At 40.7% G+C, this 27,324-nt stretch overlaps 1 protein-coding gene across 1 annotated transcript in view; it reads right to left on the reverse strand.

Moving 5' to 3' along the window:
* Positions 1-4,419: 4,419 nt before the first annotated feature.
* The window catches only part of LOC147613821 (nucleic acid binding / methyltransferase), a 33,706-nt gene continuing 10,801 nt past the window's right edge, over positions 4,420-27,324 (reverse strand). The window contains exons 2-4 of the mRNA XM_086781788.1: positions 5,156-5,311; positions 4,988-5,069; positions 4,420-4,873 (exon numbers count right to left, since the gene is read on the reverse strand). Coding sequence (XP_086637914.1) covers positions 4,725-4,873; positions 4,988-5,069; positions 5,156-5,311 — 387 coding nt within the window. The 3' untranslated portion in view covers positions 4,420-4,724. The remainder of the gene's footprint in view (positions 4,874-4,987; positions 5,070-5,155; positions 5,312-27,324) is intronic.

Raw genomic sequence — 27,324 nt, forward strand, 5'->3', positions numbered from 1 at the left:
TTACTTTGGTTTGAAACTGCAGGTTGGTTAGAGGGTCTATCTCTGGGATTTCCCTGATTTTGGTGGATACAAACCTGATTACTCTGGAAGTAGCAGGAGTCAAGAATCTTGATCCCTAATTTCCCTGCCCTCAAAACCTTGATCCAAAAGGAGTTGGACAATCCATACTGCCATGTCCAAATCCTTGACAGTTATAGCATTTTACTCCCTTGTTCAAGGGTGGAACTTCTGAAGTTGAACTCCATGGGATTGAGTTTCGAGAAAAGGACATTTCTTCCATTTTGAAACTTCCCATATCCTGGGCTTGACCCTGATATCTCTTAGGCAGTGGAAGGTTGGAATCACCTTCAGGAACTAAAAACCTTTTGAAGGGTGATGGTGCTGGCTTTGGTGGGACCTTGACATTAAAGGCCTTGGAGAAATCCTTCCCCATCCGTACTGCTTCGGCAATGGAAACTGGCTTGGTGTTCTTCACCAAAATATTCAAAGGTTCGTTCACCCCCCGAATGAACCTGGACATCAGTTGTTCTTCATTCAAGCGGTGGCGAGTATTTGAGGAGGAGAGCGAACGCTTGGTGATATACTTCAATAGTTCCTACTCCCTTGGGTTAGCTCTAAGAATTCGTTCATCTTTGTTTCAAAAAAGCCGCGAGGACAGAACCTCGTCCTTAGGTAAATTTTGAGATCATTCCATGTCTCGGTATTCAGATCCAGACGGTTTGTCTCGCAGTGGTTTCTCCATGCCACCTCTGGCTGTTTCTACTATCTTGAGCCTTGCAAGAGCCATTTTGCTCTTCTCATTGTACCCGGTGACATCAAAGTACTCTTCCATTGCTTCGATCCACTTCTCCATAGCCTCGCCCAAGTTTTTCCCTTCACCCTTGAAAGGCCCAGGCTACTGCGAACTATGAAGAGTTTTACGAACATCCAAGTCGAGCTCTTCCTCATCGAGTTGGGGGTTATCATTTCTACCACGACGACCTCCATCCATGTTCATATCAATACGAAAAATCTTATTAAGTCCCTTTATTTATGATTCAAATTCGATTTTTGATTCATCTGATTTTGGGGTTCTTTAGATAGGTCGGCTCCCCACATAATTGTGGGATAAAGATACTCGCATTATCAGATAACAATTCATTCAAAACATATCATTCACATCTTTAACATTAATAATGGTCTATTAGACTGAAATTTCCATCTGAACGGTACTCCATGGGGGATTTCAATTTTATAGATTTCTAATTTGTCATCCCTGAACTTGATCCACTGGGTCAAGAGTTAACAATAGCAATCTGTCAGCACAATCCACTAATCTCATAGTAGTGATTTGCTGAAGTCATTATCATCATTCTAGTTACGAACATCAACACAGGGACTCGTCCCATTCATCCTCATTGTGGTTTTGCTCAGTTTATTGCTTTCAACCAAAAATTCATGAATCATCATTTTTCAATCAGAATCTCAACTCATCAGCTCTCAATCACAATTTTAAAATCATATCAACCACATTCAAATTCATCATCTGGATAACATTTAACTTATAATTTCAAGATCTTAGATTTACTCGTATATACTGCCAGTAAAGAGCTGCAGTCACGGTCCTTGGAGCTATAGGGTAAATACCATCATGTCTAGGCCTCAAGAAAGTCAGGGATTCAATATAATTACAGTACTTCCATCTGAAGACCCAATTATCAATTTATGAATTTCAGTCTCAATAACAATTTGTATGAATTTTATCACACAATTACAACCTTTTACTGCTTCTTCATAAATTTTTGACATTTTTGGCTTCTTGGTTGATCCACATTAGCTAAATTCGCTCTGATACCAGCTGTGAGATCCCTGTCCCCACCGCGCAACAAATTCAGGGGTGCTAGCAGCGGAAGTAGCACTTCATGCACGCGGACAGGGTCCCACACTCGGGGCCTCACCCACCACGGATATCCAGACAGAGACTAATCCATCAATTCTTCCAAAACCAGACCCGAAAAAACTTCCCTTGCTTGGAAAGCACGGGCGATTCGTTCAGGATAACGTTTCTCTAACGTAATCAAAAGCCTTAACTAATAGAACTGATCTGACCGAACCCGTAAGTCTCATAGTCAGGGAACAGATCAGGGAAAAGATTGCACTTGGATCATAGAGACCAACGCTTTTCCCTCATTAAGAGGCACAGCCATTGATTCTTTTCCATAGAACAAATTTTTTGTCCGAGATTTACTTCATCTATCTTACCATAACAGAATTGAGTCTCAATTTAGGGATCCATCAGTCCAGCCTAACCCCATCCAGTCCCATGGGTTAGCCAACCGCCCAACCACTCTAGTGATGGGATCCAATTGTTTTTGAAGAGCTCAAAAAACATAAGCTCTACATTAATGGAAAATGGGAAGAAGAGTGAGTTCCTCTTTTCATAGAGATTCATTACCTTGGCCATGTATTCTTTGAAGATAGGGTATGCATGGAACTAACAAAGTTCCAAGCCATACAAGACTAGCCTAAGTTGAAATCTATACGTTTCCTTTGTGTGCTTACTATAGGAGGTTTATTAAACACTTTGCTTTACTTACTTATATGTTACACATAATTTGATGAAGAAAGTAGTGTTTAGATGGATAGATATTGAGAGGGATTCTTTTAGAAAGTCAAGAGTGCAATCATCTTGGGATATGTGCTCATTATTGCAGATTTGTCTTATGTTGAGTGATGCATGTCAGAATTGCATAGTGACTTTTTTGAACTAGTCATGTCATAGCTTATGAGAGCAAGCCCATGGATTTTGACAACCTTTCTATTGACATCCTTGTCAACATATGGGCTAATGAGCACATATCCTAGATGATTGCGCTCTTGTAAGTACCCTAACTCCACAATTCCATTAGAGTTTGTTTTACTCTCAAAACCCTAACTTCTTGGTAACAAAGTTCCAAGCCATACAAGAATGCTTACAACAGTCGACCTCATTCTTTAAGAACACAATTGTGTCATCAAAGAAGGTACCCGTGAATTTCCAATGTTGTCTAAAAATCATGTCTATCATGCTATTAAAAGTGGCAAGAGCATCGGTAAGGCAAAAAGGCACCACAAAAAACTCGGAGTCCAAACAATATCCTAAATGTAGTCTTTATACACGTCCTAAGGTGCCACTCTAATCTGATGATACCCACTCTTGAGGTCTATCCTACTCAAGTAAGCTACACTTTCAAGAATATCCAATATGTCATTGATACAAGAAGTCTAAAATCAATTCTTAATGGTGATCTTATTGTGTGAGTGGTAATCCACACAAATCTTGTTAGTACCATCCTTCTTTCGAAAACGAGCACCAAGACGTAGTATGGCAATATCATTGACCTCAACCATGATCTCCTCTTGCTAACTAGCACTCACTTTCCACATTGACTTGCACGAGACAATTGACCTCAGCCATGATCTCCTCTTGCTAACTAGCGCTCACCCTCTACAATGGCCTATCAAGTGGCAACTCACCTACTATAGCATTCACAAAATCATCATTGTAACCATGCAAAAAGTTAATGCTATCTTGGTATGAAGTACCAACATTAACATTTGCATCTTCAACACTATCACGTACAAAAACCAAGCCAAAACAAGCATTCCTATATTGCCTTATTACTTTGAATATGGCTTACATGAGGTATGGTACTTCCTATAGTACCAACATCTATGGCAATATCATGACCTCTATCGACAAAGTTGATTTTCTTCTCTTTGTAAGCCTTCTTAGGCTCCATGCGATAATGCCCAAGCATTTGCAATAACACAACACATCCAATTAGGGGAGCCACCTTAAAGTTCTCATGATCAAGATAATCCACACTGTGTATGCAAAGTGTCGATTATGGGTGTGACATCCATCCCTTTGCCCTCAAACACTACATCTATATTTATTTGCATACCTATGTCTTCTAGATTAAGTCCTTTGGTTGTTGCCACCAGTACAGGTATGAAGTTAGCATTATCCAACAAAAACAAAGCAAGTTGATCCTTCAATTTGCCCCATGCTTTGTGTATCACCCTTCTTTTAGTTACAATAGCCAAGGGATGGAGCTAACCTTCAAGGACCACACCATTCAAACACACTCGCCAAAGTGACATACAAGCGTGATCATATAAGTCCCATAAGGAGGTGCTTCGAAACAATTGAAAAATAAAAGGTCATCGCAAAGATAAAGCAGAAGATTGAAGATCGTTCCTCGCAGCTTCCGAGGACAGAAGCAGAACTAGGCAAGGGGGTTGTTCACACCTTCCGTACATTACTTTCCTTCTTCAAACACTTAGAAAAAGGGTAAAAAGTAAAGAATCTTGATATGATTTAAGGCACCTAGTAGTCCTGGGCCATGGGCATGGATTGCCTTAGGCAATGACAATCCCTTCAAAAAAAGAGGTGGAGACTTCATAGGCTTCATTTAGGTTTTGGACAACTGTCGTTACACCGCTCAGGCCAATCCATTGTCCTGATCACAACCCATTTGAGATACTTGGGGCTCCCACTTTTTATGAAGGCCAAGAACACACTTCCAACATTAAGTCGTTGCTACAGTATTAAGAAATTCAAACACTCTACAGCTCAAAACTGCCAAAACACATGGAATCACCTGGGGATGAAACCATCAAATGGCAGCAACCCATGACTGTCACTCCTTTAAAAAAACCCCAGTTTTCTTGTATGATTTTTGATCATTTCACTACATGTTTTAGGTCTTCTCCCAACCACCCAATCTCTCATGGGGATTATAGTTGGTGAACAGCATAAACTCATTTCCGAGTTTGTTGTGATGGGAGGGTCTAAAAGTGCACGGATGAGCGCCCAACAGGTCTCGAGCATAATCATGTTGCACTGCGCCTGCAAAAAAAATAGTCCCCACATTCCAATTATGCATTTGAGTGAAGAAAATCTGACCCTCCCACTGCTTTAGTAGAAGCAGAAACCTAGAATGTCAAAAGATACGTGATATACCTGTCAACAACAAAAGGCGAGATTGCCCATTTTTGGCCACAAGCTTAATTGTCTGTGCAGTCTTGGCAATACATTCTTTACTCTGTAGGTCCCGACAAGATCATTAGAAAAAATATCAGCGAGCTGTGGTGAAAAGTAACATAAATGCAGAAAGAGAAAAAATTGTACCAAGTAAGGAGGATCAGCCACCACTACTTGAAAGGCATGTTGGTGTTCTTGGGGTAAGTCTTCTGGGGAGTTGTAGTCGTAAAACGTGAAGTCGCCACCAAATCTTTGAAACCGTCGGTCGTACTCAAAAAGATGTGCTTCAGATGTGAAGCTTTTCTGACACCAAAAAAGATCCTAACCGTCAACACATTGCAAAAACATTCATTGTGTTCAGAAACTCTATGCTGAGATTGCAGCCAAACTGCCATCATACTGAGTACAAAAGATGGCGACTTAAGCTGAATGTGCATCATGATGCACTTTATTAGAATAAACTCATCTTTTCCCGTTGGTTTAGAAGGGGGACCATACATTAGCCCATTATTTTATACCTACTCTTACTCACTCAAATTGCTGCAAATGAGAACCAAACCAAACTCAAAATCTATGTTACAAAAGAGAACCCTCACAGAGATCCCCGTACTGCCCCCCCCTGTGCCCTTCCTTCCCTTCCCTTCACATCTAGCTGCCATTCACCTCGCTCCCCTCCTCCCTTCGTTCTTCACCCCCTGCCTACCTGCCTCCATTATTTGCTGCGCACACATGTCACCTACTGCCCGCCATCTGCCCTCACCTCCTGCTCGCCATCTGCCCGCCTTCCCTTTCTTGCTGCGCACCCCTCCTCCTTCCTGCCTCCACCACGCCCTGCCCCCCATCCAGCCTGCCTTCTCCACCTTGCTCCTGCCTTTCTGCCCGCCATTACCCCTGCCCGCCATTGCTACTGTCACTGCCCTCTCTTGCACTTCTTGCCCTCCCCCCCGCCCCCCCAAGTACAGAGCTTTTTTTTAACAGGTTTCAATTCGGCCGTCATCCTCCTCCACCCAGGTGAACCATCCATTTTTCACAAGACGAGCTTGAGTTCCTCTTCGCCGAAATTGAGAAAAACTCCAAGACGACACTCACTGGAAAAATCTTTGGCTCTCACCCCGTGACTAGGTACTTACGCCGTTGCCTTCCGACTCCACACTCCACTTAAAAGATGTGAGGCTACTTGGGAGAGGATTCTTCCAAGTAGACTTTGATGCACAGGAGGCAGCCTCAAAAGCGCTCAAGGGCAGCCCCTTCCCTTCGGGCCCAGGGAAGATTTTCTTCCTACCATACACTAGCTACTTCGACCCTCTCGAAGAAGACCAGAACCGTTACCCTATCACACTCAGATTCCCGAGTCTTCCCCATGCTTATTGGCCATTGTTGGAGGGCAGCCTTTGGGCTATAGTCCTTCAGGTGCCCAAAATCCCAGGTTTTCTCACTTCCACTGCCCAGGCGGTCACTGCCTCAGCTGATGTTGTTCCCAAGGTTATGGTGTTGGCTCGTGACAGTGAGCCCTTTGAGGATTTTGTCTTGCTTCCGAGACCTAATGGTCCCTTGAAGCAACGTATGGAGATGTTTGGTAGACCAGGCCAGTGCCGGGTCTGTCACTAGGTGGGGCACTTTGCACAAGATTGCCGTAGAGCTAGGGGTCGTAGGAGGTGTTGCAAACACACCCCCCAAGTGACACAACCTATTGCTCCACCTCGTCTAGCCTTTCGCCAAGGGTGGCGGGTCGCCTCTCACGGCTGCCCTCCAGGTGAGATCATTGGGGCACAAGATGAGGCCCTTCCCAAAGACAATGTACACAATGATGATGTATTGGGTCACAGTGATAAGTTGGCGGAGTCATCCTCATAGAAGGATGTTGCATCAGAGCAGAATGACTATGTTTAGTCCTCCTTGCTTGGGATAGACAATATGCAGGATGCACTTCGTATGGATACACGAGACATGTTGCCATCTTATAAGGCCTTGCACGATGTGCAGCAAGATTTAGGTGACAGTGACACGCAAGGCACCCATGTATTGTGCATGTATGCAGAGACTGTGCATAGTCTAGAACAGAGTGAACATGCTGACATTGGACTCTGCTCCAAGGATTATCCCCTTCTACAGCATTACCAGAGGCAAGTCAAAACTCCGGCCAAGTGTTTGCTTAGGTCCGGATCCAAAACCCTCTCTTTTACCATGAGGATTATCTCATGGAATGTGCAAGGTCCAAGGAGGCTTCCCACGCACAATAGGAAGCCCCTTGTTAAGACCCTACCATTATTGGTGGACCAATGGATGTGTTGCTTTTGCAGGAGCACAAATTGGATATGTTTCAATGTGGTAAATACAACATGCATTGCAGAAGAAAGTTCATGATTAATAGGAGCACAAATTGGATATGTTTCAATGTGGTAAATACAACATGCATTGCAGAAGAATGTTCATGATTAATGCTAAGCAAAGAAGATTAATGCTAATCCTACGTTTAGCAAAGACACACAAGAGAAGGGGAGATAGACCTAATCTACTGTATATTGCCAAAACATGCTATATATACAATGATCTTACTGATTCACAGCTTCATGATGCATACCAAAGATCCATATGGCCCTCTACACACAAGAGAAGGGGAGATAGACCTAATCTACTGTATATTGCCAAAACATGCTATATATACAATGATCTTACTGATTCACAGCTTCATGATGCATACCAAAGATCCATACGGCCCTCTACTTGCAATCGGACAAGAGAAGCTCCTGTTGATCCACCACTGTGTCGTTGCTGCCTTGCAGACTCTAACAAATGGATCCTCCTGATCTATGAATGATGATTCTAATGAATAACTAATGATCCTATTTATAGGAAAAAGGTATGAATTCGTAATCAAGTTGGTATTGCCTATTCCAATGTCACATGCGAAAGCTCTAGGATCTTTACTCCTTACCATACAATATTGGATCTTTCTTTATTACAGAGCTCGAATCTACAACAAAATTGATCCAAGATCCAATAAAAGAAACCCTATAGAGGTCAGCAAAACCTTAGATGATTTTACATTTGCCAGTTTATTTCACCAGGTAAACCTAAAAATCAGAAAGCAATGTACTAATCAGTAGATGAAAAAGAAGCTTAAAAAATACCAGTTTTTTTATGCCATTTGTGACAAATTCTCTAGCACACATATGTATTGCAAAAAACCCAAAGCTTACTCCAAAAGAAGAATAAAATGGAAGAAGAATTGCAATTGTCACACATACAAAAAGCCAAAATTCTGGAAGACCAGATGGACAAGAAAACAGTTCAAAAAACCATATAGGTATGCCAGAAGAAGGAGATATTCTTGAACCGCAAGGGTAAAATGTTTTATCTCTGGCAAACAAGGACATTATGCATCAAAATGCAAGCAAAAATCCAAGGATAAACATTAGGCTAATGCTAAGGCATTCATCCTTGCCGTAAAAGATCCAGCACAATGGAAAATTCTTTTTGAAGGAGATGATGGAGACACTCTTTATGAAATATCTCAATCTGATACTTCAATTTATTGGAACTGCAACAAATTGGTAGAAAGCTCTAACTCAGATGACTCTTCTACCGAAGAAACCCAGAACATTTACATGTTTAGTAGTGCACCCCAAACTGCTCTGTCAAAAGAACTAACAGAAATGCAGGTTGGGTGTGATCCCAATTTAATGCAGCATGCACTACCAGAAATGACCACACAAGAACTAGAAAAAGTATTCGATTGGAGTCATTTGGAAGATGTAAATCTTGATGAATATATCTCAAATGATTATGAAATACCCAGAATGCCTCGAAGTAGCACCCCCCACCCAAATTCAAGAGAAAAAACACCTGCCAATGAAATCATTCCAGCAATTTTCAAGAGAAAGCCACAAACCTCCTCAAATGATGAATATTGGATTGCACAGCAAAAAACTCTCTATGATGACATCAAAACAGGATAGAGGACCCAAGTAAACAAACAAAAATTCAAGGGAATTGTTGCCGAAGTAGCCCAACAAACATCCATAAACCCAGAGGTCCAACAAATGGAGGAAGTAAGGAAGCTCAACGATGAAGTTCTCTCTTAGCCAAAAGAATTCTAAAATGTTACAAATGTATCAAACCTTGCCTAACAAAGTACAGGTCTTGGAAAACAAAGTGCTGGAATAAGAAAGGCAGCTACTTGATCATAAAACGAACAAAAACTCAAGGGAATTGTTGCTGAAATAGCCCAACAAACACCCATAAACCCACAAGTGCAACAAATGGAGGAAGTAAGGAAGCTCAAAGATAACGTTCTCCCTCTTTGCCAAAAGAATTTTAAAATGTTACAAATGTATCAGACCTTAGCTAAGGTCTCTTGGAAAACAAAGTACTGGAATAAGAAAGGTAGCTACTCGACCAAAGTGAAGAAACTTCAAATGCATTAAGCTAGCATTATGACCAAATAGCTGCCCTCATAAAACAAGTAAATTTTCTTACTAGTGGGCCAGCTCCACCTACCCACCTCATGCAGCTCCAGCAAGGAGAATTGGATGCCTACTCTAAGCTCCTTAGCCATGAAAAAAAGAGAAAGCAGAAAGAACAATCTCATGGCAAAAAGAGGATGTATGCTACTATCTACAATACAGGTAACAATGCATCTTCAAGGTTATAAACCATATGCACTAACTGCTTTACTTATATAGGGTCAGATTTCAACACAATTAAATATAAAGCAATACCAAGAAGCTTATGGAAACCACTTCAAAATCCTTTTGATGCCCATGCAATAGGGAATACTGTCTCCAATGATAAGGCAACAAGACCTTTAATTATTGGTATTGGCAATCACAGATTCTCATCAATATTTATCCAAGCTGAAATCGACAACTGTGACATTCTTCTTGGGATAGATTTCATGGATCAATTAATGCCCATGATACTGTCAAAAGAAAAAGTTGTTCTCACCATTGAGGATAAACCATTCTATGTTCCTCTGATTAATCAAAAATCAAATCATGAAACTATGAATGGGAAAAGCAATTTGATGAGAAAATCTCTAAGGAGCAAAGGATAAATGCTGTCATTGATGACATAAATAGCCTCACTCCAGATAATGTCCTAATACAACACTACAAGCAACTTGAAGATGCCAAAATATTCAGGACAGGCAAGTGGAGAGCACAAATAAATGCAGTATGTACTTCAGAGCAGAGTTTTGCAATCTTGCATGACAAATTAGTAAAAGATTGTTCTTCAGATAATACACAAGCCTTCAAAGACAGGTTTTATTACGAAATCACTCTCCCTCTAAAAGATGGTGCAAAACCATACAAAGAAAGATATAACAAAAGCTGACAAGGAAGAATGCCAAAAACTAATCAATGAGATCCTAGAAAAAAGACTTATCAAACCCTCAAAATCTAAGTGGGCATGTTCTGTTTTCTTTGTCAACAAACACTCAGAACAAAAAAGAGGAAAGAGAAGACTAGTATTCAATTACAAACCACTTAACAAATTCGTAGTTGATATCAGATATCCTATCCCAGATAAAGATTATCTGATGAAAAAAGGATTTCCAGATAGACTTACTAACAAAACTCAGCTGCAAAGGTTTCTTGGTTACATGGTTTATGTAACAAGCTTTTATCAAATGGTGGCCAAAGATAGAAGATGCTTAGATAAAATGTTGAGCACACTAAACCATGACCCATGGACAGCTGAGCACACTAAAGCAGTCCAAGTAATTAAGGAGAGAGCAAAAAAATTTGCCTCTTTTGCAGATCCTCGGTAATGGCCCAAAAATCAATGACACAAATGCATCACAGGAATACTGGGGAGCAATCCTCCCGGAGAAGATAGATACAAAAGAGGAAGTATGTGCATACAGATTAAGCTCGTTTACACAACCAGAGTTAAACTACCATTCCATTGAAAAGGAAATCCTCGCTTTGAAAAAAGCAATCCAAAAATTAGAGATATTTTTACTAAATGAAAAATTCAAAGTCAGGACAAACGACAAAAAATTTGAAACTTTCCAAAAAAGAAAAAGAGATAAACAATTGGAAAAAGGAAGACTGCCGAGATGACAAGAATTCTTCACACAATATGACTTTGATGTGGAATGCAAAAAAGGATCAAAAAAACTCCCTTGCAGATATGCTGACACATGAAATAGCACAATATATATAAATATTTTCGGCCACAATAACCCTCAAAACAGCTCTTGGCATCGAATCTTGTTTATAACGAGCTTTTCGACGCAAATCTTATATAAAAACAACTTTTCGACGCAAATCTTATATAAAAACAACTTTTGGGCGTCGAATCTTGTACACAACCACATAAAAAATGCACATTCATTGTTAATGCAGTACTTTTTGTAAGGGATAGATACTATTATCATTTCAAAACGATAACACCTCCCATATTATATTTTTTCACTATTCACCGAACTGCTTTTTGTAAGGAATAGACATTGTCGTCACCTCGAAACGGTAAAATCTTCTATAGCAATTTGACACATGTCACTTTCTCTTTTCTACGAGTGCGTCACAGCTGGAATCCAACAAGGCTTCTTCGAGAAGCCTCCCCGCGAGTGCGCCACAGCTGGATTCCAACAAGACTTCTTCGAGAAGCCTCCCCAAACTCTATAAATAGAACTAGAATCCTTTGTTGTGATCATCACATTCTCATATAGCAATATTACCTTGGAAGAAGTCTCACACCTTAAGAATATACCCTCTTTGTATAATTTCTCTGATGACTAATACAAACAAACATTTTTCTTCCACTAAAAACTTCTTTGCATATCTTCAATCTCGCCAGTTAAATGGCAAGTTTAAGTCTCGCTCTGATGTATTAACAAACCTCTTTAGCATCTTTAGAAACTCTGAAATTCCTATCACCATTACAGATCTTAATGAATTCTACAAGTATGATCTCGTCTTAGACATAGATAGTGAATCAGAGTCTGAGTAATGGTATTCCTACTCGTATGATACTACTTCCCCTACTTCACCTAGATCTACTTATTCTCCAAGATTCGCACCTATAAATAACACTTTACCACAGAGAGCTTCCACTTCTCCCTCTACCCCTTAAGCCACACATTAACCATGGCGTGCTTATTTATAATAATACTTTGCCTCGCTATGTTTGCATGTTTTATTGTCTGCATGTCTCTCTAAGTCTCTTCGCCCTGCATATCTCTGCCTAGCATCTCCTACTTTCTATTGTGTTTTCCTCCTGTTTCCTCCTCTTTTCTGGTTTCCTCATATTTCCTCTGCCTACTTCAACCATTTTTGTTTGTTTGTTGATCCTGGATCTTTTTGTATTTCTTGGGCATTGAGGTGGTTAGGTCACCACATGGTATTGGATTACTGCAGAGACAGTATGGCTTGGACATAAGTCCAAGTATAGTATGACAGACTGTAAGCCTATCTCAGTGCCATTGGATCATAATGGCGAGTCGAGTGCAGATTCAGGAGAGATTTTGGAGGATCCTACTATGTATAGGCGCATAGTAGGAAGCTTGATCTACATGACGATCACCAGGTCAGATTTGAGCTATGCTATTGGGTTGGTGAGTCAGTTTATGCAAGTTCCTCGTCGGAAGCCGCATTTGGATGCATTGAGACGCATACTGAGGTATGTGAGGTCTACTTTGCATTGTGGACTATTTTATGAAACTAGGACAGAGATATGTGTACATGGGTACACAGATGCTGATTGGGCTGGTAGTATCTCAGATAGAAGATCTACTAGTGGCTTCATGTTTTCTTTGGGGAGTGAGCTGTGACTTGGAGCAGCAAGAAGCAGCCTATGGTTGCTCTATCCAGTACAGAGGCCGAGTACAGAGGTGCTGCTATGGCAGCATGTGAGGTAGCTTGGTTGAGAAAGCTACTTTGCAGATTTGGGTCTATTAGTGGATAGACAAGTTATTATTTTCTGTGACAACATTAGTAGTATACTGTTGGCCAGGAACCCAGTTTTTCATGTTCGCACGAAGCATATAGAGGTCCACTACCATTTTGTCAGCAAAGAGAAGGTTTTGGCAGAAGATGTTGACCTTGTTTATGTCAGCACACAGGATCAGGTCGCTGACATCTTCACCAAAGCATTGGGTACAGAGAAGCTCCGTAGATTCAGGGCTTCGCTTGGTGTACATGAGATGGAGTTGAGCTCGAGGGGGAGTGTTGAGATATCGAGCTCATCTAGTGAGGCGATGGACACTGATGACCCACCTAGAGGATAGGCCCCACACTTACACCACTGGCATGGTTGGTGAGATCATGGGTGATATGCGGCGGCTGTGGGACAACCATTCTAGAGACTGGCATAGTTATAGCGCCAGCTCATTTAGTTGGGTTCACACTATAAAGAACCCTAGTATGTATTTGGTTGAGTACCTTTTCATATTGTGTGTACTCTTATCTTTGTATATGGTGTGTTGAGTGTTGTGTGAAGGAGAAGAAGATTTTCAGCCTCTCACCTTGTGTGTTCTCTTTTAGGGTTTTGTGAGTGTGTGTGTGCTTGCAAGAGCTCAAGCTCTCTTCTCCCCTCCATCTTTTCATCCTCCGTTCTGGATTCCTCGTTTATGGGTTCCAAGTTTGGCATTTCTCCCTCACTTCTACCCATGAAACGGCAAGATTAGATCCCATTTGTATATCTCTATCAAGGACTTAACGTAGCCATTCTACACTTTTAGGAATTGTGATGCCTTTTGGGTTGAAAAGTTTTCCATATAAAATCAGCACTAGAAAACTCTTGAACCCAAAAGGCATCACAATCTCTAAAAGTGTTGTATGGCCACATTAAGTCCTTGATAGAGATATACAAATGGGATCCAAGAACTGCCACCATGGAAGCAGTTAGAGGATTTACAGAAACAAAAAAAAAAAACTAGGAACAACAAACAAACAAAAATGGTTAAAGTAGATGGAGGAAACATGAGGAAATTAGAAAAGTGGAGGAAACAGGAGGAAAACACAATGGGAAGCAGAAGATATGCAGGGCGAAGAGACTCAGAGAGACATGCAGACTATAAAACATGCAAACATAGCGAGGCAAAGTATTATTATAAATAAGTACGCCATGGTTAACGTGAGGCTTAAGGGGTAGAGGGAGAAGTGGAAGCTCTGTGTGGTAAAGTGTAATTTATAGCTGCGAATCTTGGAGAATCAGTGGATCTAGGTCAACAAGAAAGAGTAGTATCATATGAGTAAGAATACCACCACTCAGGCTCTGATTTACTATCTATATTTAAGACGAGATCATACTTGTGAAATTCATCAAGATCTGTAATGGTGATAGAAATTTCAGAGTTTCTAAAGATGTTAAAGAGGTTTGTTAATACATCGTAGCGAGACTTAAACTTGCCATTTAACTCGTGAGATTGAAGATGTGCAAAGAAGCTTTTAGTGGAAGCAAAATGTTTGTTTGTATTAGTCATCAGAGAAATTATACAAAGAGGGTATATTCTTAAGGTGTGAGACTTCTTCTAAGGTAATATTGCTATATGAGAATGTGATGATCACAACAAAGGATTCAGGTTCTATTTACAGGGTTTGGGGAGGCTTCTCGAAGAAGTCTTATTGGAATCCAACTGTGGCGCACACGTGGGGAGGCTTCTCGAAGAAGCCTTGTTGGATTCCAACTGTGGCGCACTCGTAGAAAAGAAAAAGTGACATGTGTCGAATTGCTATAGAAGGTCTTACCGTTCCGAGGTGACGACAGTGCCTATCCCTTACAAAAAGCACTGCGGTGAATAGTGAAAGGATATAATATGGGAGGTCTTATCGTTTTGAAATGATGATAGTATCTATCCCTTACTAAAAGTAAGGCATTAACAATGAATGTGCATTTTTTATGTGGTTGTGTACAAGATTCGACGCCCAAAAGTTGTTTTTATATAAGATTCGTTGCCGAAAAGTTCGTTATAGACAAGATTCGTTGCCAAGAGCTGTTTTGAGGACTATTGTGGCCGAAAATATTATGCTCCTTCACATGTCAGCATATCTGTTAGAGAGTTGACCCTTTTTTCCATTCCACATAAAAGTCATATTGTGTGAAGAATTCATGTCATCTCGACAGTCTTCTTTTTCCTAATTATTTATCTATTTTTCTTTTTTGGAAAGTTTCAAAAAAAATTGTCTATCTTGATTGTGAATATTTTTTTTAGCAAAAATATCTCTAATTTTTCAATTGCTTTTTTCACAGTGAGGATTCCGTTTTCAATGGAATGGTAGTTTAACTCTGGTTATGTAAACGAGCTTGATCCGTATGCACATACTTCCTCCTTTATATTTATCTTCTCTGGGAGGATTGCTCCCCAGTATTCCTGTGATGCATCTGTCTCGATGATTTTCGGGTCATTACCGGGGATCTACAAAGAGGGTAAACTTTTTGCTTTCTCCTTAATTACTTGGACTGCTTTAGTGTGCTCAGCTGTCCCCATGAACCATGGTTATTTCTCAACATTTTGTCTAAGCATCTTCTATCTTTGGCTACCATTTGATAAAAGCTTGTTACATAAACTAAGCAACCAAGAAACCTTTGCCAGCTGTTGAGATTGTAATTGTATTTTTCCATTTTCAAGAATTATGATTCCTAGAAAATCAATTTTTGGTTTGGCAATTTCTATTTTTGGAGAGAGGACCAGACCAACTTGCTTAATAATTTGATAAATCTGCTCCAAATAATTGAAATGGTCATTTATGGTTTTGTTGTAAATGAGTATATCATCAATGTATACTAAGCAAAACTCATGGAATTTTGAGAAGATTTTACCCATCATTTTTTGGAATTCTGTAGCTTCATTTTTCAACCCAAAAGGCATCACAATCCATTCATAAAAGCCTTGTGGAACTACAAATCATGTTTTATATCTATCTTCTTCTTTTATCATTCTCTGCCAGAATCTTGATTTGAGATCCAATTTAGAGAAGAACTTGGCTCCAGCAATTTTTTTCATCAGATAATCCTTTGGGATAGGATATCTGATATTAACTAGGAATTTATTAAGTGGTTTGTAATTAAATACAAGTCTTCTCCTTCCTCTTTTCTGTTCTGAGTGTTTGTTGACAAAGAAAGCAGAACAGGTCCACTCAGATCTCGAGGGTCTGATAAGTCTTTTTTCTAGGAGCTCATTGATTAGTTTTTGGCATTCTTCCCTATCAGCTTCTGTCATACCTTTTGGACTTTCTTTGTATGGTTTTGCACCATCTTTTAGAGAGAGTGATTTCATAATAAAACCTATCTTTGAAGGCTTGTGGATTATCTAAAGAATAGTCTTTTACTAATTTTTCATGCAAGATTGCAAAACTCTGCTCTGAAGTACATGCTGCATTTATTTGTGCTTTCCACTTGCTTGTCCTGAATATTTTGGCATCTTCAAGTTGCTTGCAGTGTTGTATCAGAACATCATCTGGAGTGAGGCAATTAATATTATCAATGGCAGAATTTATCCTTTGCTCCTTGAAGATTTTCTTATCAAACTGCTTTTCGCATTCATAGTTCCATGATTTGATTTTTATTGATTTTTGATTACTCAGAGAAACATAGAATGGTTTATCCTCAATGGTGAGGACTACTTTTTCTTTTGACAATATCATGGGCATTAATTGATCCATGAAATCTATCCCAAGAATGATGTCACAGTCATCGATTTCAGCTTGGACAAATATTGATGAGAATCTGTGATTGCCAATACCAATAATTATAGGTCCTGCTGTCTTATCATTGGAGACAATATTCCCTATTGCATGGGCATCAAAAGGATTTTGAAGTGGTTTCCATAAGCTGCTTGGTATTGCTTTATATTTAATTCTGCTAAAATATGACCATATATAAGTAAAGCAATTAGTGCATATGGTTTATAACCTTGAAGATGCATTGTTACCTCTATTGTAGACAATAGCATACATTCTCTTTTTGCCATGAGATTGTTCTTTCTGCTTTCTCTTTTTTTCATGGCTGAAGAGCTTAGAGTAGGCATCCAATTCTCCTTGCTGGAGCTGCATGAGATGGGTGGGTTCAGCTGGCCCACTAGTAAGAAAATTTACTTGTTCTATGAGGACAGCTATCTAGTCATAATGCTAGCTTAATGCATTTGAAGTTTCTTCACTTTGGTCGAGTAGCTACCTTTCTTGTTCCAGCACTTTGTTTTCCAAGACCTGCACTCTGTTAGCCAAGGTCTGATACATTTGCAACATTTTAAATTTCTTTTGGCTAAGAGAGAGAACTTCAGCTTTGTGCTTCCTTACTTCCTCCATTTGTTGCACCTGTGAGTTTATAAGTGTTTGTTGGGCTACTTCGGCAACGATTCCCTTGAATTTTTTTTTGATTACCTGGGCCCTCTGTCTTGTTCTGATGTCATCATAGAGAGTTTTTTGTTGTGCAATCCAATATTCATCATTTGAGGAGGTTTGTGGCTTTCTCCTGAAAATTGTTGGAATGATTTTATTGGCAGGTGTTTTCTCTTGATTTTGGGTGGGGGGGTGTCAAAATATCCATCTTCCTCTGGTTCTTCCTCTGCTACTTCGAGGCATTCTGGGTATTTCATAATCATCTGAGATATATTCATCAAGATTTACATCTTCCAAATGACTCCAATCCAATTCTTTTTCTAGTTCCTGTGTGGTCATTTCTGGTTGTGCATCCTGCATTAAATTGGGATCACACCCAACCTACATTTTTGTTAGTTCTTTTGACACAACAATTTGGGATGCACTACTGAACATGTAAATGTTCTAGGTTTCTTCTGTAGAAGAGACATCTAAGTTACAGCTTTCATCCAGTTTGCTGCAGTTTCAACAAATTGAAGTATCAGATTCAGATATTTCATAAAGAGTTATCTCCATCATCTCCTTCAGAAAGAATTTCCCACTGTGCTGGATCTTTTACGACAAGGATGAATGCCTTGGATTTTTTGCTTGGATTCTGATGCATAATGTCCTTGTTTGCCAGAGATAAAACATTTTACCCTTGCGGTTCAAGAATATCTCCTTCTTCTGGCATACCTGAATGGTTTTCTAAACTGTTTTCTTGTCCATCTAGTCTTCCAGAATTTTGGCCTCTTGTATGTGTGGCAGCTGCAATTCTTCTTGCATTTTATTCTTCTTCTAGAGTCAGCTTTGGGTTTTTTGCAATAGATATTTGTGCTAGAGAATTTATCACAGATGGCATTTAAAAATTGGTATTTTTTAAGCTTCTTTTTCATCTGTTGATTAGTACATTGTTTTTTGATTTTTAGGTTTACCTAGTGAAATAAACTGGCATCCAAGGTTTCGCTGAACTCTATAGGGTTTCTTGTTATTGGATCTTGGATCAATTTTATTGTAGATTCGAGCTCTGTAATAAGGGAAGATCCAATATTGTATGGTAAGGAGTAAAGATACTGCCTCTTTGATTGGCTATTGTTGAACAATCCTACTCTGTAGACAAGTGACAGTATGTGACAATTGTATTTATCTAGCATATTGAGATTACAGAGCTTCATGGCTGCAAACTCATTTGTTGCTTGCCTTCCTTCATCCATATATCCCGGACAGAATTGGTTGACAACTACTCCTTTAACTACTTCCATGGTGGTAGTTCTTGAATCCCATTTGTATATCTCCATCAAGAACTTAATGTGGCCATACAGCTCTTTTAGAATATCTTTTGTTGTTTGTAAATTTTTGCAATCAATATCAATGAGATATCCTGCAATATTTTTTGGGAGGAAATCACCATGTTTAATTGTGTTCTGCATTCCAAGCTCTGGCCTTCCTCCTGGGACATTTTGGAAGGCAGTTCTTCTCCCACGCCATGGTTGCTGCTTTTGGGGCTGCGGAGGAGGATTTGAAGGGCCCGGCTCATCATCAACTTCTATTACTTCATGTTTGATGGAATTAACATGAATAGAGGGGATGTTATTCTCTGCATCTTGGAGTTTTTGCTCATAGATAAGAGTGTAGGATTCTGAGAGAAGGCCCTGGGAGTATAATTCTGCTAAGTAATCTTTTGGCTTAGTATCACTAGAAAATTTATTTATACTAGGGGGATTATTTAGAGGTTGTTTACCTTTATCCTGTAGGAAGGGCTTTGGTTTAGTAATATATTTAGTAAAAGTGAAAAAATTATAGGCTTGAAGTTAGTATTTATGGATATTTTTGTACTAGGCAAAACTATAGGCAAGGTTTTAACAATAGTAGAGAGTTTTATGGGAAAGATATGCTGTACATTGGATTGTAATAACCTATCTAATATAGAGAGTATCCTTACATAGGAAGTTTCACAAAGGTTTATTGCAGCTCAGCAATTTGGGTTGACAAGTTTTCCAGTGCTGATTCCATCTGGTAGCTATGACAGTTAGACCAATTCATTTGCTCTTCAAGCATCATTCCAAATTCTTTTCCATGCATATTTTCTACAACCAGAGGGACATAATTGATCCCAGTATCATTTGCCTAGGTACTATGAGGCTTGTACGGAGGCCATACAATCTTCCTTAAAGGAGATGCTGCTGTTGCTGCAAACATATACATACTAGGATGTTCCTGCTCATCTAGAATTGTGTCCACAATCCTGTCAATATTTAGCTTGTGTCTCACCTTTATGTTCGCAGCTTTCTGCCTTGAATATTTAGGAACTTGGTTCTGGCTGAATGTCATGGCTGATTCTGCATCATTCCAAATTCTTTTCCATGCATATTTTCTGCAACCAGAGGGACATAATTGATCCCAGTATCATTTGCCTAGGTACTATGAGGCTTGTACAGAGGCCATACAATCTTCCTTAAAGGAGATGCTGCTGTTGCTGCAAACATATACATACTAGGATGTTCCTGCTCATCTAGAATTGTGTCCACAATCCTGTCAATATTTAGCTTGTGTCTCACCTTTATGTTCGCAGCTTTCTGCCTTGAATATTTAGGAACTTGGTTCTGGCTGAATGTCATGGCTGATTCTGCATCATCATCATTCTTGTGAGAGGTCTCAGCTACACCACCATGAGAATTACTCAACCTTATTTCTACATGGCTTTTTGTAATCTGAGGCCTAAAGGAAGGAAATTTTATGAGAGATCTACTTGGCTCATCTTTTATGAAGCATGGTTGATTCTGGGGCATTCCATCTTCCTCATCTCTAACGGATGTAAAATCCATTACCCATTCCTGGGGCAAAGTAATGTTGTTATACAGTATCTTGGCAATTTCAAAATTAGTCTCCCCATATACAATACGTTCATCTTTGCTGGACAGATGCCTTGGAGATGGATTGATGGTGTTGACTAAATAGCACATAAACCTCACATGCACAGTGACATATCTAGATCTCATTTTCATCGACAGTAAATGGGTCCTTTGTTTAGACTACCTTGAAGTAGGCCAATCCTTGTATCATTCATATTTTTGTGTCTGGTATCCACAATACCGACCACACATGAACAGTTTAATCCCATCCTAAACAAAGGTTCAACTACAACAAGAATGCATCCAAAGTGTATAGTTGAACTCTTGCTTTTTAAAATAAGAAATCTTCTCATCTGAGAAAATAGGCAGATAAGTTCCTTGAACATCTTCACTACTAATGTCCAAGTCTGCTTCTCACATTTTTACATGCTTATAGCCTTGAAAGAAAACTTATTAAGTTTATACACATTGTCTGTCTGCAGCCTAGGGACATTCCACATTCCCAGAACAATTTTCTTGAGAAAAAGAGACTTCACCCATTCTATGAATTGTTGAAGATTGTATTCTTCTCACCATTGCCATCCTTGAGAGGTGGAACAGAACTTGGGAATCTCAAGCCCTTCTATGGCTATCTTTCAGCCTTCTTTTGGCGAGTTAACCAAGCTTTTTACCTGCTTCTGATGTCTCTCTGATGGCTCTGATACCAAAAAGAACCAACAAACAAACAAAAATGGTTGAAGTAGGCGTACAAAACGCATAAAGAAGATAGAGGAGAGAGAGAGAGAGAGAGACAGCAGAGTATTCAATATATTCATATGGTACAAAAGGATGTACAATCTTTCAGCTCTTGGCTGCCTTGAAAAATGTATGTCACGTGCACACCCAGTTGGTATACAGGTAACGTGGCATCCTAGGCATTCATAAGCATTAAGCAGATAGCATTCATGAGCATCAAGTATTATCCAATCATTTACAGTAGTTAGTCACAGTAGTTACAGCATGGAGAATACCTGATCTAGTGACTCTATCTCCCTAGAGGAGTGAGTGCCTAACAATGAGCAAGTATGCCCCTTTTATAGGGCTAGATTGCCTTCATGGACTGGCCAACTTGTTGTCAGCCAGCTCCATGAAAATATTTAGTGCAGCTGACAGAGGAACACTCCATCAACAAGGTTCTCCTGCCCCATACCTAGTGGCACAAGCTCCAAATCTGTTTTCTAGTCTGGTTCTTTATCTATTGTCCTTCAGGGAAATAGCTCTGGAATAGCTTGCACATGTCTTGCACATGGCATCCCCCTCTGCTAAACTTGATGGCAGGATTCCGATCTTTGTTCTTGGATGACAGTCATCATCATATTGTCTATTCACGGAGTCCCAAACTGTCATCCTTCCCTTCCTGGCAAGCTTTTCACTGAAAACCCTATCCGGTCTCCAAATCCACTCCAACTCCGATGAAGATCTATGATTCTGTTCCATCACCCTTCATGCCCTATCCCTAAACACTTTCCCTAGTCTTCTTTTCCTAAGTATTGAGTCTGGCACTCTCACTCCACCCCTTGGAGAAAAATCCTCCCTTGGAACCATTGCCTGAAAGCCTTTCCTGGTGTGCCCCAAGTGGCACCCAACACACAGGACTACCATTCCCCTTGGGTCTTATGGAACACTACTGACCAAACTCCTGGGAACTTCTTCCATGTCTTGTATTCCTTTCCTTGGACTGTGCACCTTCATTTGGGACTGCAAGTCTGCATCAGTGTTCAGCCTTGTTGAGCCTGATGCTCTCATACCAATGTATCATGCAGAAGCTCAGTGGAAGAATCAATAACTTCAATGCTCAAAATGCAACAATCATTCATGACGAAGACAACGCACAATATAGAGAGAAAGAAAAGAAGAAAGAAAGTTGTATTAACGTCTTCATTTTTTACAAATCGGTGCGGCGGTGGGCTGAATCTCAGTGGATCGTAGCAGCAAGGCTACTCTACCACTTACAATACCCAGCTAGAGAGAGAGAGAAAGAGAGAGAGAGAGAGAGAGAGAGAGAGAGGGGGGGGGGAGAAGAGAACACAATATTGGGTCTCGAATACCCTCTATAGAGCCCCCACCACGAATGGTGTATTTGCTTTATTAGAATGATGTAAATCTGAAATAAAGACTAGTTCTTAACCTGCACTTCTTCACCTTGACTGAGCACTTTCCCTTGGTTGTCCTCGCCCTTGGAACGCAGACCCTTTGTGAATAATGAGATACTTTCTAACCTCCCTAGGATCATGCTAGGCTGAAATCTAGACTTTTTAGCACTATACTATGTTGAAAATGAACAAAAAGCTGATGCAAAAACGCAGTTTTAATGCAAATATGCAAACCTTAATTTTTCATGTAAACCCTAAAATACAAACCCTAATTCAGGATGCACAAAATGTAAGCTAAGGGTTGTCCTAGAATGACCTAAGCTTTGATACCAATGTAACATGTGTTGCGGAAGCATGTTCGTGATTAACGCTAAGCAAAGAAGATTAACACTAATCCTATGTTTAGCAAAGACACAGAAGAGAAGGAGAGATAGACCTAATCTACTGTATATTGCCAAAACATGCTATATATACAATGATCTTGCTGATTCACAACTTCATGATGCATACCAAAGATCCATGCGGCCCTCTACTTGCAATCGGACAAGAGAATATACATGTCTATGAGAATATATTTTCTGATGAGAATATACATGTCTATGAGCATCAGGATTACTGGATGCACATGACAATAAAACTAGTACGATCCTCTCTGGACACTTTTTTGGTCTGGTGCACACGGGACCAAAGGTGGGGTATGCATCTCAGTGTCAGCATCACGTTTGCCTCATGTTATTGGCCATGGTGTTATCATACTTGCTAGGGTACAGTGGATTATGGTTTTGTAGGAGGGACTGAAGCTGGGTATCTTGAATATCTATGCGCCTAATGTACGCGGAGAGAGGGTGGCCCTTTGGGGTGCCATCACAGAACTTCTATCCGTGGGCTGATCATTGGATTGTTGGAGGAGACTTCAATATGGTTGAGCAGCCATTGGACAGAAAGGGTAGCCATGAGGGTAGAACACACACCTTGGTGAGAGCCTCCTGGAAGTGATTTTTACTCTCCTTCTATGGCAGGGATTGTTGAACAGAGGATGATTTCTAGAGGAGACCTAATTCCTTATCTTACTCATGGCATAACTGTAGAGGCGAGGATGGATGTATCTTTACACCGTTGGACAGATTTTATGTGGATGACTAGGGCCTGGATAGAGGAGGTTCTCTTGCCATCTTGCCAAGTTCTCATGTGCATCCCGCACTTGGATGCCACGTAGACATATCTGAACAAGAAGGTGCAGGACATGGAGTGGAAACTAGTCCCATGTGAGCCCAATCCGGGACGAGTCAGCCAGGGTTCCACTCTACGAGTCCGAGGTCAAGTGTGCATTGTCCTGCACACGAAGCAGTGCAGTCCGTATTGTGAGTCTCCCTCTGGAATGATGTCAAGTGATTTGAGTATCTGGTTTGCGACCGGGTGCCGGACATCTGTAGATGCATGTAGGTTTGCATGTAGAGAAGGGGCCAGCCCATAGGGCTACCCCAGAGCAGAGCCTAAGGGCATGGGGGAGGAGTAGAACCACCCCTAAGAGGCCAGGAGGGCCCCATGCTGTGCCCATCAGCCTTGGCTTGGGCTGGGAGGGCTGTCAGCCAGCCCTAGGGGCCCTGGCCAGGCAGCCAACATGCCCAGGGCCCTGGCCAGCCTGTCAGCCAAGTGTGGGGCAGCCCACACAGACAGCACAGAGTCTGCCCAGCAGCAAGCAGGTGTGTTTGGGTGGCCAGCCAACACTAGGTGTGAAAACGATGGGTTTTATTAGCATTTCATGCTATTTTAGCTAGTCGTGGAGAATTTGCTGCAGGCCGACTTCTGAATGCTTCTACTTCAGTTTTGTGCGTTATATTCGTCGTGAAAGATTGCTGAATCCTGAGCACTGAAGTTACCGATCCGACCACGAAGCTTCTGCATGTTACATTAAGTATACCAAATCAGATCATTGCCCGGTTGTCTTGTGCATTAGGGAACTTGGGAGCCAGAAGGGTATACTGCGTGCCCGCATCCCAGACTCTCTCTATGTGGATGTAGAGACCTCCCGGGAGGTTAGAGAGATTTGGAGGCTTTGTGATCATCCTAACCCATGGGAGAGGCTTGTTTTGGCCTTGGAGATGACTAGCTAGGACTATCTTTCTATTGCGTTGGCCAAAAAAGAAGAGGCTTTAGACAAGGAGCGAGCTACAGACGCAAGTTGGCTGTGCTTCAAAGGGAACACGAGAAGCATCTTGCATCCTCTTGGATCTAAGCCCCCTACAAGAATTAGGATATCGTGTTCTAAATACTAGATCAACGTCACGATTGTGACTTAATCTCTCTTAATTACCCTAAATTATTCTTAATTACTCTTAATCATTGAAGGAACATCAGTGAAGGGTCACATCCTGTCACACGGGTCATCACGAAAGGACACATCTATTCAAAGGGACACATCTATTGATCAAAGGACACAACTATTCATTCAAGAGTCACACCCTTTCATCATAGTTGTCAGGTACGATACCGTACGGTTCGTACGATACGATACCGTACGGGAAAATAAAGTATGATATAAATTTTTTTCTTATCATACGATAAAATATGGTGTTTTAAAAAAATACTTATAAACTTAGGTATTTCCAATTCGAGATATGGAGTATTTTAACAAGGAGGGAAGCATCATAGTACAGAGGAAGCTCAAACAGCCATAGACAAGCAAAAAAAGACCATTACCTCCCCAAAAAAAAAATGAAAAAATTTTAATTTGGAAAAAAAAAACTCGAAAAAAAAAATTTTTGAAAAAAATCCATACGAGTCTATACAATATTCCGTACGATGTGGTGTCGTGCGCCGTACGGAAACAACTATGCCAGAGATGTCACTCTTCATTCGTACCTCTTCAGGCCCTATTTAACAAGGCCTTGTGTCTAAATGCAAACAACACAACTTTCCGCTCTTTGCCTCATGTTTACTTAAGTATTTAAGCATTAAGATATTTTAATCATGTTTAATTAAGCTAAAAGCTTAACAATGATATCAGAGCAAACAAACTCCAACCTGTAGAATGCCCACAGCCAAACCCTAATCCTAAAAATCAAAAAACCCTAACCCTAAAAGTCAGCCAGTCCTAACCCTAAAATCAGCCTTAGCAAGGGTTGTATGGAAGAACTAGAGAGTGCTCCAACCAATTTTGGCCCCTTTGCCCAATTTTGCCTGATTTGTGTCGTGATTTCCCCCAAATATGTAGTAAGCCTTCTTCACACACCAAAAAAAAACAATGGAAAGTTGTAGATAGTTACCAGGCAACCATTGCATTCATCAAAGGCTTTGGGAACCCCTTGTCACTATTTGGTCCCTTCACCCGTCTTGACCAGTGTTTCACACACTAGGTGGAACCAAGGTATGAACGGGGATTTTTTCGTAGAAGAAAGCAAGAGCATTAACTGGCAAATTTTGGCCTGAAAGATGGCTTCTAAGCAAAAGCAACATGGGATTTTCATCATTAAAGTGACTTATAATGTTTATAAGTCGGTGTTTTCACACATCATTAATTAAGGGCTGGACATATTATTATTTTGGGCATGTATATGTAGAAAGAAAGAGGCGCCTAGGGAAAAAGCCTTGAAAAAGCACAAAGTTGATATTTTTGGACAAAGTTCAGCTATTCTGGTAAAAAGGGAAAAAAAACACTGCAAATATAGCTGGCCGAGTTCATTGAAGAGGGGCTGGGTCTCTCTTTTGGGCATGCGCATACATCTTCAACCTCGGCCAATCTCTCTCTCTCTCTCTCTCTCTCTCTCTCTCTCAGAGGCCATATAGGGTACAGCAGGCCGTACAGTTTTTTCCCTCCCCCTTGCGCTGGCCGTACAGCTTCTCCTTTGCGCTGGCCGTACAAGGCACAACAGCCGTACAGCTCCCCTCTCTTTGCACAGGCTGCACAGTGGTATAGCAGGCTGTACAGTGGTACAGCAGGCCACACAGTGGTACAGCACTCTCTCATCTCTCTACACTGGCTGAACAGGGGTACAGCAGCTGCCATCAGAAAATCGGCCGTAGAGCCGTACAGTCTCTCTCTCTCTCTCTCTCTCTCTCTATATATATATATATATATATATATATACACTGGCTGTACAGTTGGCACAGCAGCCGTACAGTGGTGCAGCAGCCGTATAGTGGATGTACAGGTTCATAGGTGTGAAAACCCAGGGCTGGTTTGTAGCTTGTTTTTGGACTGTTTTTGGGGACTCTTTGTCAGCTTTTGGAGCTGTGTTGTCTTGCTGAAGTATTTTGTAGAAAAATCCGGTGTTACTCACACCCGCACCTTGGTTATTTTGTGAAGAGCTTCTATCTCAATAAAGTAATACCTACGGGAGGCTGGCAGTTCTGGCTTAGTGTTTATTCATAGTACTTGTGGTTTCCTGCTGTGTGTGTGCACAGGAGGATTTGGATAAGCAGTCATGCTATGAGAAGAAGAAACCTCGCTTGCCTGCTGTGACATCTCCTGAGGAGCAGCAGAAGCCTGAAGATCCTCACCCAACACCTCCTAAGTCTGAGGACGGAGTGGCACATCAAACGAAGCCCCGAGCTATTGTGAAATTGCATGCATGGGAGCTTACATGTACTGATTGCGGAGCCGAAGGTCACATGACAACCTTCTGCCCCCATAGATCACACATTATGACGATGCTAAAGCTTCATCTGAATTTTAGATTAGCAGATCTCAGCCTCACATCAAGGCGTAAAATTTTGTACAAGGATGCTAATTTTGCTTACACCTCAACGGTGTATTTTTGCCAGTATCCTTTTTATCAGCCAAGTATTTTTGACTTTGTACATGCAAGAAATAACTATATATTCAGTTTTGGTTGAATATATATGTAATATGCGGAAGCTTCGGAGAAGGATCGGTACTTCAAAACTCAGAAAACAGCACTCTTTTCGTGACAGAATTAACGCACAAACTGAAAGACGATGTGCAGAAAATAGAGAGAGAAGGGGAAGATGGAGAAGACACAGTATTGGGTCCCAATTACCCTCTGTAGGGCCCCCACCACGGATGG

Source organism: Cibotium barometz, chromosome 43, assembly GCF_041138505.1.
Source record: "Cibotium barometz isolate CiBa-2024 chromosome 43, ASM4113850v1, whole genome shotgun sequence".
Taxonomy (NCBI): domain Eukaryota; kingdom Viridiplantae; phylum Streptophyta; class Polypodiopsida; order Cyatheales; family Cibotiaceae; genus Cibotium; species Cibotium barometz.